Raw genomic sequence first — 12,695 nt, 5'->3', positions numbered from 1 at the left:
CTTCAAGTTTTTCATCACACCAGTAAAGGACTCCAAGAAGAAGGATTAGATCTTAAAACGTGTTCCAATTTGTCTCATTCTTTATCGGGTCATCTCGTTGAAATGAGGAATCAATTTGAAAAATTTGAAGGCGAGGCAAGAAAAATTTTTCTTAATGGGGAATATAAGGAAACTCGAAGGCGAATTAAGAAGAAACATGTAAATGATGGAAATGCAGAGGAACTTGATTTGAATCCTAGGGACAAATTCCGCATTGAGACTTTCAAAGTAATAATAGATACACTTCATGCTCAAATGCAAAGAAGAGGTGATATATACCACGAAGTTTCACAAAAGTTTTCATTTCTTGCGGATCTAAATAAGTCATGTTCAGAATATGAAAAAGATATCCAATTGCTCTTAGAATCTTACCCAAAAGACTTCAATGAAAACTTCCTCGGCGAATTTAATCATTTTCACAAATATGTTCGAATAAAATATGAGTTTTCAGAAACAAAGGTCACCCATTCCGATCTATATGAAATTATTATTAAAGATAAGGTAAAGTGCCTCGGATGAGAGACCCCCCTTTTGATGACGACCATGGCAAACGAAATAAGGACTACGAATTGAGGGCATGCACCTAGAATGTCCGGTCCCTTAATTGGGAAGGTGCCGCTGCCCAGCTGGTTGATGTCCTCGTGAAAACAAAGGCTGACATCACCGCCGTCCAAGAAATGCGATGGACGGGACAAGGACAGAGACGAGTAGGTCCTTGTGACATTTACTACAGTGGTCATATAAAGGAGCGCATGTTTGGTGTGGGATTCGTGGGATTCTGTCGCCGAGTACTATCATTCACTGCGGTGAATGAACGTCTAGCCACAATCCGCATCAAAGCGAGGTTCTTCAACATATCGCTTATTTGCGCCCACGCCCCGACGGAAGAGAAGGACGATGTGACCAAAGATGCCTTTTATGAGTGCTTGGAGCGCACTTATGTGAGATGCCCCCGTCACGATGTCAAAATCGTGCTTGGCGACTTCAACGCCAGGGTGGGCAAAGAAGGTATCTTTGGTACTACGGTCGGTAATTTCAGCCTCCACGAGGAATCTTCCCCAAAAGGGTTGAGGCTGATCGACTTCGCCGGGGCCCGAAATATGGTTATCTGTAGTGCTAGATTCCAGCATAAGAAGATCCATCAAGCTACCTGGCTGTCTCCGGATCGAAAAACTACCAACCAGATCGATCATGTTGTGATAGACGGAAGGCACGTCTCCAGTGTTTTAGATGTGCGTGCGCTCCGAGGTCCTAACATCGACTCGGACCACTATCTTGTTGCAGCTAAGATTCGCACCCGCCTCTGTGCAGCAAAAAACGCACGCCAACAAACACAAGGAAGGTTCGACGTCGAGAAGCTGCAATCACAACAGACAACCGAACGATTCTCTACTCGGCTTGCACTCCTGCTCTCTGAGAGCACTCGTCAACAACTCGGTATAAGGGAACTGTGGGACGGAATTTCAAACTCCTTACGTACAGCTGCAACCGAAACCATTGGTTTTCGGAAAGTGCAAAAGAACAGCTGATACGACGAGGAGTGCCGTGTCGCAGCGGAGAGAAAACAGGCTGCCTACCTCGCAACGTTACGATCGACCACAACACGTGCGGGATGGGATAGATACCGAGATTTGAAGAGGGAAGCGAGACGCATTTGCAGACAGAAGAAGAAAGAGGCCGAAATGCGTGAGTACGAACAGCTCGATAAGCTGGCCGACAGGGGTAATGCTCGAAAATTCTACGAAAAGATGCGGCGGCTTACAGAAGGTTTCAAGACCGGAGCATACTCCTGTAGAACCCCCCAAAGTGATCTAGCCACTGATGCCCAGAGCATACTTAAATTATGGAGGGAACACTTCTCCAGCCTGCTGAATGGCAGTGAACGCACAATACCAGGAGAAGGCGAACCCGATACCCCAATCGATGACGATGGAGCAGACGTTCCATTCCCCGATCATGAAGAAGTTCGAATAGCAATTGCCCGCCTGAAAAACAACAAAGCGGCAGGGGCCGATGGATTTCCGGCCGAGCTATTCAAACACGGCGGCGAAGAACTGATAAGGAGCATGCATCAGCTTCTTTGCAAAATATGGTCGGATGAAAGCATGCCCAACGATTGGAATTTAAGTCTGCTATGCCCAATCCATAAAAAAGGAGACCCCACAATCTGCGCCAACTACCGTGGGATAAGCCTCCTCAACATCGCATATAAGGTTCTGTCGAGCGTATTGTGTGAAAGATTAAAGCCCACCGTCAACAAACTGATTGGACCTTATCAGTGTGGCTTCAGACCTGGTAAATCAACAACCGACCAGATATTCACCATGCGCCAAACCTTGGAAAAGACCCGTGAAAGGAGAATCGACACTCACCACCTATTCGTCGATTTCAAAACTGCTTTCGACAGCACGAAAAGGAGCTGCCTTTATGCCGCGATGTCTGAATTTGGTATCCCCGCAAAACTAATACGGCTGTGTAAACTGACGTTGAGCAACACGAAAAGCTCCGTCAGGATCGGGAAGGACCTCTCCGAGCCGTTCGATACCAAACGAGGTTTCAGACAAGGTGATTCCCTATCGTGCGACTTTTTCAACCTGCTTCTGGAGAAAATAGTTCGAACTGCAGAACTCAACAGAGAAGGTACCATCTTCTATAAGAGTGTACAACTGCTGGCGTATGCCGATGATATTGATATCATCGGCCTCAATACCCGCGCCGTTAGTTCTGCTTTCTCCAGACTGGACAAGGAAGCAAAAGAAATGGGTCTGGCAGTGAACGAGGGCAAGACGAAATATCTCCTGTCATCAAACAAACAGTCGTCGCACTCGCGACTTGACACTCACGTCACTGTTGACAGTCATAACTTTGAAGTTGTAGATAATTTCGTCTATCTTGGAACCAGCGTAAACACCACCAACAATGTCAGCCTAGAAATCCAACACAGGATAACTCTTGCCAACAGGTGCTACTTCGGACTAAGTAGGCAATTGAGAAGCAAAGTCCTCTCTCGACAAACAAAAACCAAACTCTATAAGTCACTCATAATTCCCGTCCAGCTATATGGTGCAGAGGCCTGGACGATGTCAACAACAGATGAGTCGACATTGCGAGTTTTCGAGAGAAAAGTTCTGCGAAAGATTTATGGTCCTTTGCGCGTTGGCCACGGCGAATATCGCATTCGATGGAACGTTGAGCTGTACGAGATATACGACGACATTGACAAAGTTCAGCGAATTAAAAGACAGCGGCTACGCTGGCTAGGTCATGCTGTCCGGATGGACGAAAACACTCCAGCTCTGAAAGTATTCGACGCAGTACCCGCCGCAGGAAGCAGAGGAAGAGGAAGACCTACACTCCGTTGGAAGGAGCAAGTGGAGAAGGACCTGGCCTCGCTTTGAATATCCAATTGGCGCCACGTTGTGAAAAGAAGAAACGACTGGGGTGCGCTTGTTAACTCGGCTATAATCGCATAAGCGGTGTCTACGCCAATTAAGAAGAAGAAGAAAGTGCGTTTTTCAAATATAGAAGTGGCGATTAGAATCTTTCATAGCTTAATGATTACTAACTGCTCTGCTGAACGATCGTTCTCACAACTAAAAAGATTAAAAAATCCGCAAAGAACAAAAATCCGTCCAGACAAGCTTAATTCTTTAGCATTAATTTGTATTGAGGCAGACATACTTCGTTAGATAAATTTCGACGATGTAATTTCGGAGTTTGCTCTGATTAAGGCAAGGAAAAAAATGTTTTAAGTTTTAAATTATACCTTGTACACTTTCTATTTTGATGAACTTTCATTTTATACTTTCTACCTTCCATTCCATTCCATTCATTTCCATTTAAGCAATAGAGGGCTTACACAGGCTCTGTGCTTAGGGCCTCGGATACTCTTAATCCGCCACTGAGTGTTAGGTTCCGTGCAGAGAAGAAGCGAGAAAGGTCGGATAGATAGCTATTTACCTTTGAACACATACTATCGATTCCATTGCCCAACGTCAATATCGTGCAATCATCAGCGTACGAGGTTGTGGAAACTCCTTCTGGTGGAAGTTAAATAGTAGAAGACACCACTTGTTGTTGTTGTAGCGGCAGAGTTCTGCCGAGTTGACAGTCCTTGGCCGGATAAAAATCCGGGTCCGTTCCGGTTACGTAGACCCGACTGTCGTGGGAACGGACACCACTCTTTAATTCTTCTCAATTTAGATTTTTCTCCTCGAAATAGTGCGGATGATTGACAACTACAAAGGTAGTTCATGGTCCACCTCTTCAGTCCTGGAGAGAGCGTAGTTAGTTCAATGTCCTGCAGTTGAATTGAACATCAATTGGGTCGTCATGCCTCTTCGGGTTAGACAAAGCCTTGATAGTACACCTAAGCTTACTCACACCGGTAGAGAGGTTGCTAGACTTCAGGTGCTCTATCCATTTCGCCCGCTTATGTTGGTTTACCAATCGTAGAATCTCCAAATTGAGATCCTTTATTCGGGGTTCCCCAGGATCGGCGACAAACTTAAATTAATACTCACCGATCCAAACGGGGTTAGATCGCCGAAAAAACAGCCCTTGGCCGGATGAAATCCGGGTAAATTGCGGTGCGTAGAATCGGCTGTCGTAGGAATTGTAAACTGTCCAGTTGTCCGCTTAATAGATTGTACATAATAAACATCAACAAATTGTGGAACCGGCCCCACATGCGTGGTTAATGGAGATGTCCGCTTAATAGAGCGCTCGTTTAATAGAGTTTTCATCGTATTTTTTACTTATTATTTTTACTCGTACTATCCTATCCTCTAAGTTGGTTCGAACTGGATACAGTGTGCTAAATTTTGCTAAAATCGGTTGTGAGTAGCAGTATATTGGAATTTATTAATTTGCCGAGGCTAGTTGAGACGTTGTGACTTTGAGAGGGCACAATAGATCCTAGGTCACACTGCAATCCGCATGTACTTATCTACTTTAATCTAAGAGAAGATAAAAATCGGGGAAGTATAATGCCATCGACGGATATGGCAATTAATACTATTATTTGGCAGGTGTTTTGTAACCTTTCGGTGTTATAACTTTCTCCATTTTTGAACATAAAGAAAAGCTAATCTCATCATTCAGGATATTAAGCATGCCGGAAAACCACTTTCTAATCGTTAACTGCCGGTTTTTTTCGAGTGTTGAAATTTTTAAAATTGAAACCTCCAAATTTCTTAAATTATGGAGAAATAATAGAAATGCAGTAGAATCGCGAAAAAGTTAACCGCAATGTTTTAAGAGTGTTTTACTATTCCGAAATATTAACTTTTCCAAAGGGTTTTCGAATTTGAAAAACACTCGGAAATAAACATAATTTCGGTGATATAACACGTTCAATTTATTTGCAGAACTCACTTTTACTCATAATAAAACAGAAACTTAGATTTAGTTTGTGCTTTTTCACATTATACATACTAAATATGTACATATTAATTTGTAAGGGTTGGTTTAAAGAAGCGGTCAAAACTTTTTTATTTATTTTCTTTTGTGTAATAGCTCCTGACAAATTTCGTGAGCTTATTAATAGGATATGATATCTGATTTTCATCATTTTTTTTTTCACACCACTTTATCAACGTATTAATGCATTCAACTACTTCCGAAAAACTCACTTTCTGTTGTAGCATATTCTCCTTGATACCTCTTTCTTCAACTTCAAAAGACTTTTGCGATTTAGCATATTCCAACGGGTTTTCAAATCCTTTGAAGCAAGGGCAATTATCAATGATTTCAACTTATGCGAATGACCCATTTGTAATCAGGAAAATTTACCAACTTACCACAAAGTGGGAACGATATTTCAATAAACGAGTGTATGTTTTTTCAATTATTTTAAATCATGCGATTTCAAGTCGAAAGAGCCATTCAAATTCTGTCTAAATTCTATCTATTTTCATCGTTCTGAGGTAAATTAACAACTTCTATATAATTTTAGTAAATTAAAAAATTCTGATAATTATGTAAAAATTATTATTTTATTTCAATTTGTAAAACAAATTTACTTTTTGGATTTCTTTACATCTTTACCAGCATCGTCGACGTTATCAGCATTCTCCTTGGCACGCTTTGCACGAATACCAACCAAACGAGCGTCAGAACGAGCCTACAAAAAACAGTACATACTTTAGAATTTGAATTTAAACATAAAATGATTAATTTGAATTACCTTGCGCAAAGTGGCAAACGCTTTGAATTTCTGTTCATCCTTGGCGATTTCGCGGTATTCAATGACTGGTTGTTCCTTCTTGATTGGCATAACTGGTCCCTTAATTTGTGTGGCCAATTTGCATTCCTCAACAGTGGACTCGCCCTTGCGGATCTTTTTCTCGTTGATGGGGAATAGAATCAATTTGCTCTTGTATTCCTTCAGACGCTGAACGTTACGTTGACGAGATTCAAGCGATTTATTCTTGCGTCTCTTATCAACGGCAATACCAATAGTTCTGGCAAATCCATAGGTCAGACCAGCACCCTAAAAAAAAGAAAAAATCAATTCCATTTCAAATTTTATATTAATTCGCAATACCTTCAATTCTTCCAGTGTAAAACCGCGTCCTGCACGCAATTTCGTGTGATAACGGATAGTTGGACAACGTACTACTGGACGTAAAGCTTGTGCTGGACGTGGAAAAACAGCCTTAGCCTTCTTGATACGATTCTGGCGTCTGCGGTATTTTCGTGCTGGCTGATTAAACCAGGTCTTCACATTGCGTTGCCACCACTTGTGAAAGTGAGCATTTGGAATCATATTATTTCCCTTACCCATTTTTGCTGTTTAGTCTAATAGAAACAAAACAAAAAAATACCACAGCGTCATTCAATAAGATGGAACATAAACCAAATTTTCTTGGTTAGACAGACAACAGTTCACCACGTGGCCCATAGGGCCAAGGTTATTATCACTATAAATTGACTTATAAACGGCGACAAACACATTGTTTTTCATGTCCAATGATGAAATCGCACATACATTATATTTCTTTTCATATTTAATAGAAAGTGGAGGAATATTTTCACAAAAAATTAAATTTTACTTTTTTACGAACCTTTCCTACCCAACAACGAATTAAAAAGGAAAAGTGCAACCAACTTCACTTCATGGTTACTTCGAATTTCAAATGAGTTCGAATTCAAACCTTCTGAACATCTCCAATACCTTCAAACAGCGTTGCTTTGGAATTAATAAAACTAAAATCCTTCTCTTTATATATTTTTATGTATATAAATATATAAAATATATGTTATTCAGTGTTGAAATAAGTTTAAACATTAAAACCGTTTGATGTTTAAGATTTTATACATTTAACATTTGTATCACTATGTTGTTATGTATTCTTACATATACTTTGGATTGTGATTAAACAAGTAGATATCTAATTTCGAAACTGCTTGTTTGGTTGTTTCGTTCTTTGGTTTTAATAACAAAATAAATAAATTTCAAATTATGGATATTATAACGACATACGAAATATATCAAACAAAATTGAAAATGTCATATATACCACAAATAATGAGAGTGGAGGCATGTGATAATATTGATTTCAGCAACTCTGTGTCACAGCGTCGATTTAATTGTCGATATTAATATCGTTGGTAATATAATAATTTTCTGTTTTGCTAAAGATAAGTTTTGTTCTGTTATTCAAAAGAAATAATTGTAATTGATTATACATTAATATGAGTGATCCGCTGCAAAAATCTGGGAGAATGACTGTTGTCTCGCAAGAGCTATCAGATCTTAAGTTTGTAAAGCTTCACAGCCCGAAGATGAAGAGTGTCTATTGGCAGCATTTTGGATTTCCTACTAATGAACATGATCGCATCATCACAAAACAAAACGTCGTTTGTACATTATGCCACAAAGTTTTAACGAACCATGGCAATACAACGAATTTGCGCGCACATTTACAACACCGTCATAAGGATATTTTTCAAAAAATTTGTATTGAAAATGGTATAAGAATTCCACCACGTCGTCCACTCACAAAAGCTGGCAACAGTAGTACAGGTCCCGGTCGAATGGCCGTAAAACGTGATCCTCTTCGACAGAAAGTTAAAATGGAATGTAGAGACACCATTCAGGATACTTCAAATACAGGAAGCTTGCAAGGAGAAGAACCATCAATGCTCTATGAGACAATGGTTCCTATGACATACGAAGACGATGACGTTATTGATAACGATCATTTTGTCAAAGTTGAAGTTTCAGGTTCAGGTAATGGGTTAAAACCAAAGAGTAACATAGCTGATCATAGTACCATGGAAGTAATAACTATGAATGCAAAGTATACTTCCGGACCTAACTATCGGTCGGAAATGGGAGAAATGGTTAATCAATATCAATTGCAAGATGCATTAGTAAATATGGTCATTAACGATGTTCGCAATGTGGATACATTATATGACCAGGGTATGTCTATATTTATACGCACACTCTGCGGTAACGTGGAATTACCATCTGATAAAAAGGTTGACAAAAAATTAAATACAAACTTTGTTAAATATATAAATTTAACTTGTTTATTTTTAGATTGAAGCGCTCATTCGAGAATTACATAGCGACAAACTAACAACACTTTCAAATCAAATTAAAATGCACTCACAAATTAAGCCATATTCATTGGGCTTTGAAATTTGGAAGAATGTTGAAAACAAACACTTCATGTCCATATATTTCAACTATACCACAGATGCACCAGAATACAATCTATTAAACCAATTATATTGTACAGTGGAATATAATAAGTTCACGTCTATAGATGAAATATTTGAAGAATTCAATTTGGAAAATTGTGCGGCAGCTATTGTGAGCTATGAATATGATGACTATCTTAAACACTTTTTGAAAAGCAAAAGTATGTATGATGTTATGAAACAGAAGTATATTTTCACTTTGCTTATTGAAATTTGAATCTTAGTTCTAAGTTCTTTTCTCACTCGCTATTTTCGAGTCAATATAAATACTTAATCCTAAAAAGTTAAAAGTATCAAAAATTAGTTATCTATATTTTTATTAGTTCCCTGTATTATAATTTCAACAAACTATGAAAATCTTCAACTGTAAATGGGGGTATAGTGGATTACTTAACCCATATACATAATTTTACAAAAAGCTCTTTTCAATTCATACAGATATTCCCATTATATTATCCTACGATGTCACTGTGGACAAGTGTTTAAAATTAGTATTTGCTTTGCCCGATGTTATTTCAATAATTGATCAAGTTAAAGAAATGATAATGCGATATGGATCAGAGATTAGCTCAAAGGTATATATATATATAAAACAAAACAAAAAAAAAATTATTACTTATAACTTCTTAACTATTTTAATAGGATGTAGACATTCCTACAATAAATGATGAATTCCCTTGGACTTTTTATGAACTTTTGAAGTTTTTTTCTGAGACTGTATCATGGCCTGAGGACGTAGACATATTGGTTGCATCTTCAAAAGTCATTGTGGATACTTTAAATATATTGGCCGTATGAGAAATAAAAACCTTTGTCAATTAAACACACAAATAAAATCAGATTTTTTACAGATAACTTTGGATACACTGAAAGGTGAGGAAATTCCTCATAGTAGTATGTTGTCACCCATAACATCAAAAATAGTAAATAAGAAATTGGCTTTGAGCGATACTGATGACGAATTGGTGGCGAACATAAAAACAACAATTAGTAGTGAGCTTCAAAATGTGTAAGAATATTTATTTCGGAAAAGAAATATACATCTAGGATAACGATATGTCTTTTTTAGAGTAATTGCTGATCACCATTTGACTATTGCAGCTTTGCTCGATCCACGTTTTCATCGATTAACGACTGTTAAAAATCTAGGGAAATGTATTCAGATCTTAACCAGTAAATACAATCAAATGCATCAACAAGATGTTGGCACCGTAGCAATGACTAAAGATACAATAGAACATAAACCAGCAACTTCTACTTCTAGAAAATCAAGTATAATTTAGTGAATTCTGATGGCTTATATATTTAGATTTTTAATAATTTTTTTTTTTTAGATTTGGAGATATTTTTCGATATTCAAGACGAACCTGCTCCGATGTCTGTGCCGCAAGAAGATTGCAACATAGAAAATGATCTGAAGCGTTACAGAACAGAAGTTTATGTAAATTTAGATGAATCGCCGTTTTCATGGTGGAATAAATTAGGTCATGTGTATGGAAGCTTAAAACGTTTGGCACCCATATATCAGTGCATGCCGTGTGTTGTGAACATGAATTTTAAGAAGCCTGTAAAACAGCAAATTTATGAACAGCATAAAAGGTTTATGCTTACTGGCACTTTAATCGATGCTATACTTTTCCTTCATAATAATAACGACAACAAATTTGATTAGATTCAACAAGCAAGGAATAATTATTAACTATATCTTATTACATATAATCCAAAATAAAAAATGCAGTTCATAAGTTTGTAAATGGGCAATTTGTCCTAAATATAAGTATATATTAATACGAATGAGTATATACATAGGTATGCAAATGTATTATATATGTACTTATATCTTCAAAAAAATAAAAAAATATTTACAAAATGAATATATAAAGTCTACTTAGATCATGTTTTCAATGTTTTCTGCAAATAGTATATTTTTTATTTTTGTATATACATATATATGTACATATATTAGATTTGTATGTATAAGCTTTCTAAAGGATTTTCGGTTTTATTAAATATGTTTCCATAAAACATTTTCTGAAACAAGTTTACTTCTCAATTAAAATTTATAATATAACTTTTTCAAATAGTAAATGTATGAAATATGATAAATTTTTAGTACATTGATGATGTATTACCTAAATCTGATTAATGAATAAATGCTTATGGAAATATTATCTACGAATAACAAGTATTTTGATATACAATTTTTGCAATTATTATTTGAAAGACAGTTGTGGGTCGGAAAACATTCCCAAAACAATCTTAGGCACTGCTTCGAGCTAACGAAATGACGAAAATAATTCACATTCGAACCGACTTGCAAATAAGGAATATTGATTTTTGGTTTACAATATATATATTTATTTAAAAAATTAATATTGGGTAGTCTTTTCGTATTTTGTCAGTAGATGTCCATGTAGTCGTATATCTCCGGTGCTACCAATCATACCATACAACACTATATGGAATGATTGTAGGTGAGATTTTGAGCCTAAAAAAAATTAAAATCGGGGGAAGTTGAAAAAAGTTACAGTTGTTCAAAAATTAGTGAAAATAATGAAGAAATTCGCTATATTTAAAATTTTTGTATAAAAAGGGAAAAATGCCACGCGAGCCACCATTGAAATTTGTGAAATTTACGGAGGCGATGATGTATCAGTTCGTGTAACACAACAATGGTTCGCTCGCTTCCGTTCTGGAAATTTCGAAATCTCGATTTACACTGATGGAATAATGTCTCTAGCGGAAAAATGGCAAAAAGTGGTCGACCAAAATGATACATATCTGTTTATTTGTTTATTAGTATAAATAAAAAAAATAAGCTGAAGTTTGATTAGAAATACAAAAAGACTTTTTTGACTATCTAGTATATTATGTTCTTTATTCTTCTCGAATGTAGAATAGTCAGTGTTAGGGTGACTTGATTAATAAGTGAAGTTGTTTCTCGCCCTTCTCTACGGAACCAAAAAATAATATAAAATATCTTAATAGAATAAGTTATCAACAATGTAATGTTGTTGTTGTTGTTGTTGTTGTTGTTAACGGTTAGCTAATCCCCGTTAGGATGGTAAGGGTTGTTTGTGTTGTCGTCGAGGTCATCTAACGGTAGGCCCAAGAAACGTGCTGTTTCGACGGGGTCGGACCAAAGGGAGGAAGGTGTTAGATGGGTAAGGTTTGTAGGGCATGCAAAGAGGTGGCCAGTGTCATGCGGAGACTCGTTGAATGCAGGACATACATTAGGTATGTTGGGGTCGATTCTGGATAAGTAGGAGTTTAACCTGCTACAGTATCCAGAACGAAGTTGCGCTAGGGTCACTCGCGTTTCTCGCGGCAACTGGAGCTTTTCGTCTGCAATAGGTGGTGGTTTGACTCCAAGAACGCCATTCACGGGAAGGGAGTAGGTGAAAGTGTTGATGGCTCCACTGTGAATGGCGGTCAGTGCCTGTCGAAAGTTTGTTGCGTCCGAAGTCTGGCCGGCGTACTGTTCGATGTCGTCGACATAGTCGAGGAATGACCTCTTGATGCTCCTGGGAGGCGGTTCCGCTCCAAACAGGTGGCTGCAGGGGTGATTCCTACGGAAACAACCCAGCAGGAACTGCCTGGAGAGAAGTAGATTATGCTCCTTTACAGGTAGCATGCGCGTCTCACTGTGGAGGTGTTCAATGGGAGACATCAAGAGGCATTCCGTCGTGGTCCGGAGTGCTGTATTCTGACAGGTCTGAAGTTTCCTCATCTGCGTACCACTGCATCCAGGCGACCATATTGGTGCTGCGTAGTTGAGGACCGGCCGGCCGATTGCTTTGTAAGTTGCCAGCAACGTTTCTTTGTCTTTTCCCCATGTGCTGCCGGCTAGAGACTTGAGGATTTGTTGCGGCTCTGTACCTTGGCGACAATCGCGGTCGTATGGAGAGAGAAGGAGCATAGACTATCGAGGGTTACGCCTA

At 38.2% G+C, this 12,695-nt stretch overlaps 3 protein-coding genes across 3 annotated transcripts in view; 2 read left to right on the top strand and 1 right to left on the bottom strand.

Annotated features, from left to right (window-relative positions):
- Positions 1-12,695, top strand: part of LOC105227099 (uncharacterized) — a 401,109-nt gene that overhangs the window by 296,926 nt on the left and 91,488 nt on the right. The window lies entirely within an intron of this gene.
- LOC105225076 (60S ribosomal protein L13) lies at positions 6,017-7,239 on the bottom strand. Its single transcript, XM_011203411.4, has 4 exons — positions 7,107-7,239; positions 6,587-6,840; positions 6,227-6,532; positions 6,017-6,163 (listed from the first exon to the last, which is right to left on the bottom strand). Exons 2-4 carry the CDS (start codon positions 6,824-6,826, stop codon positions 6,059-6,061), a joined length of 651 nt encoding a protein of 216 aa, XP_011201713.1. The 5' UTR covers positions 6,827-6,840; positions 7,107-7,239; the 3' UTR covers positions 6,017-6,058.
- Positions 7,594-10,647, top strand: LOC105225083 (uncharacterized). The gene is made up of 7 exons (XM_011203423.4): positions 7,594-8,529; positions 8,591-8,915; positions 9,193-9,329; positions 9,397-9,546; positions 9,606-9,763; positions 9,824-10,026; positions 10,089-10,647. Exons 1-7 carry the CDS (start codon positions 7,738-7,740, stop codon positions 10,424-10,426), a joined length of 2,103 nt encoding a protein of 700 aa, XP_011201725.2. The 5' UTR covers positions 7,594-7,737; the 3' UTR covers positions 10,427-10,647.

Source organism: Bactrocera dorsalis, chromosome 1 (assembly GCF_023373825.1).
Source record: "Bactrocera dorsalis isolate Fly_Bdor chromosome 1, ASM2337382v1, whole genome shotgun sequence".
In the NCBI taxonomy this organism is placed as follows: Eukaryota; Metazoa; Arthropoda; class Insecta; order Diptera; family Tephritidae; genus Bactrocera; species Bactrocera dorsalis.
Note: the sequence above shows the minus strand (reverse complement) of the source record. Positions and strands in the feature narration are given on the sequence as shown.

Coding starts and splice junctions, on each gene's coding strand:
- LOC105225083 (XM_011203423.4), top strand. CDS start 7,738: ATGAGTGATCCGCTGCAAAAATCTGGGAGAATGACTGTTGTCTCGCAA. Junction 8,530..8,590: donor AATTACCATCTGATAAAAAG/GTTGACAAAAAA, acceptor GTTTATTTTTAG/ATTGAAGCGCTCATTCGAGA. Junction 8,916..9,192: donor ACACTTTTTGAAAAGCAAAA/GTATGTATGATG, acceptor CAATTCATACAG/ATATTCCCATTATATTATCC.
- LOC105225076 (XM_011203411.4), bottom strand. CDS start 6,826: ATGGGTAAGGGAAATAATATGATTCCAAATGCTCACTTTCACAAGTGG. Junction 6,533..6,586: donor TTACACTGGAAGAATTGAAG/GTATTGCGAATT, acceptor TCTTTTTTTTAG/GGTGCTGGTCTGACCTATGG. Junction 6,164..6,226: donor CGTTTGCCACTTTGCGCAAG/GTAATTCAAATT, acceptor TGTTTTTTGTAG/GCTCGTTCTGACGCTCGTTT.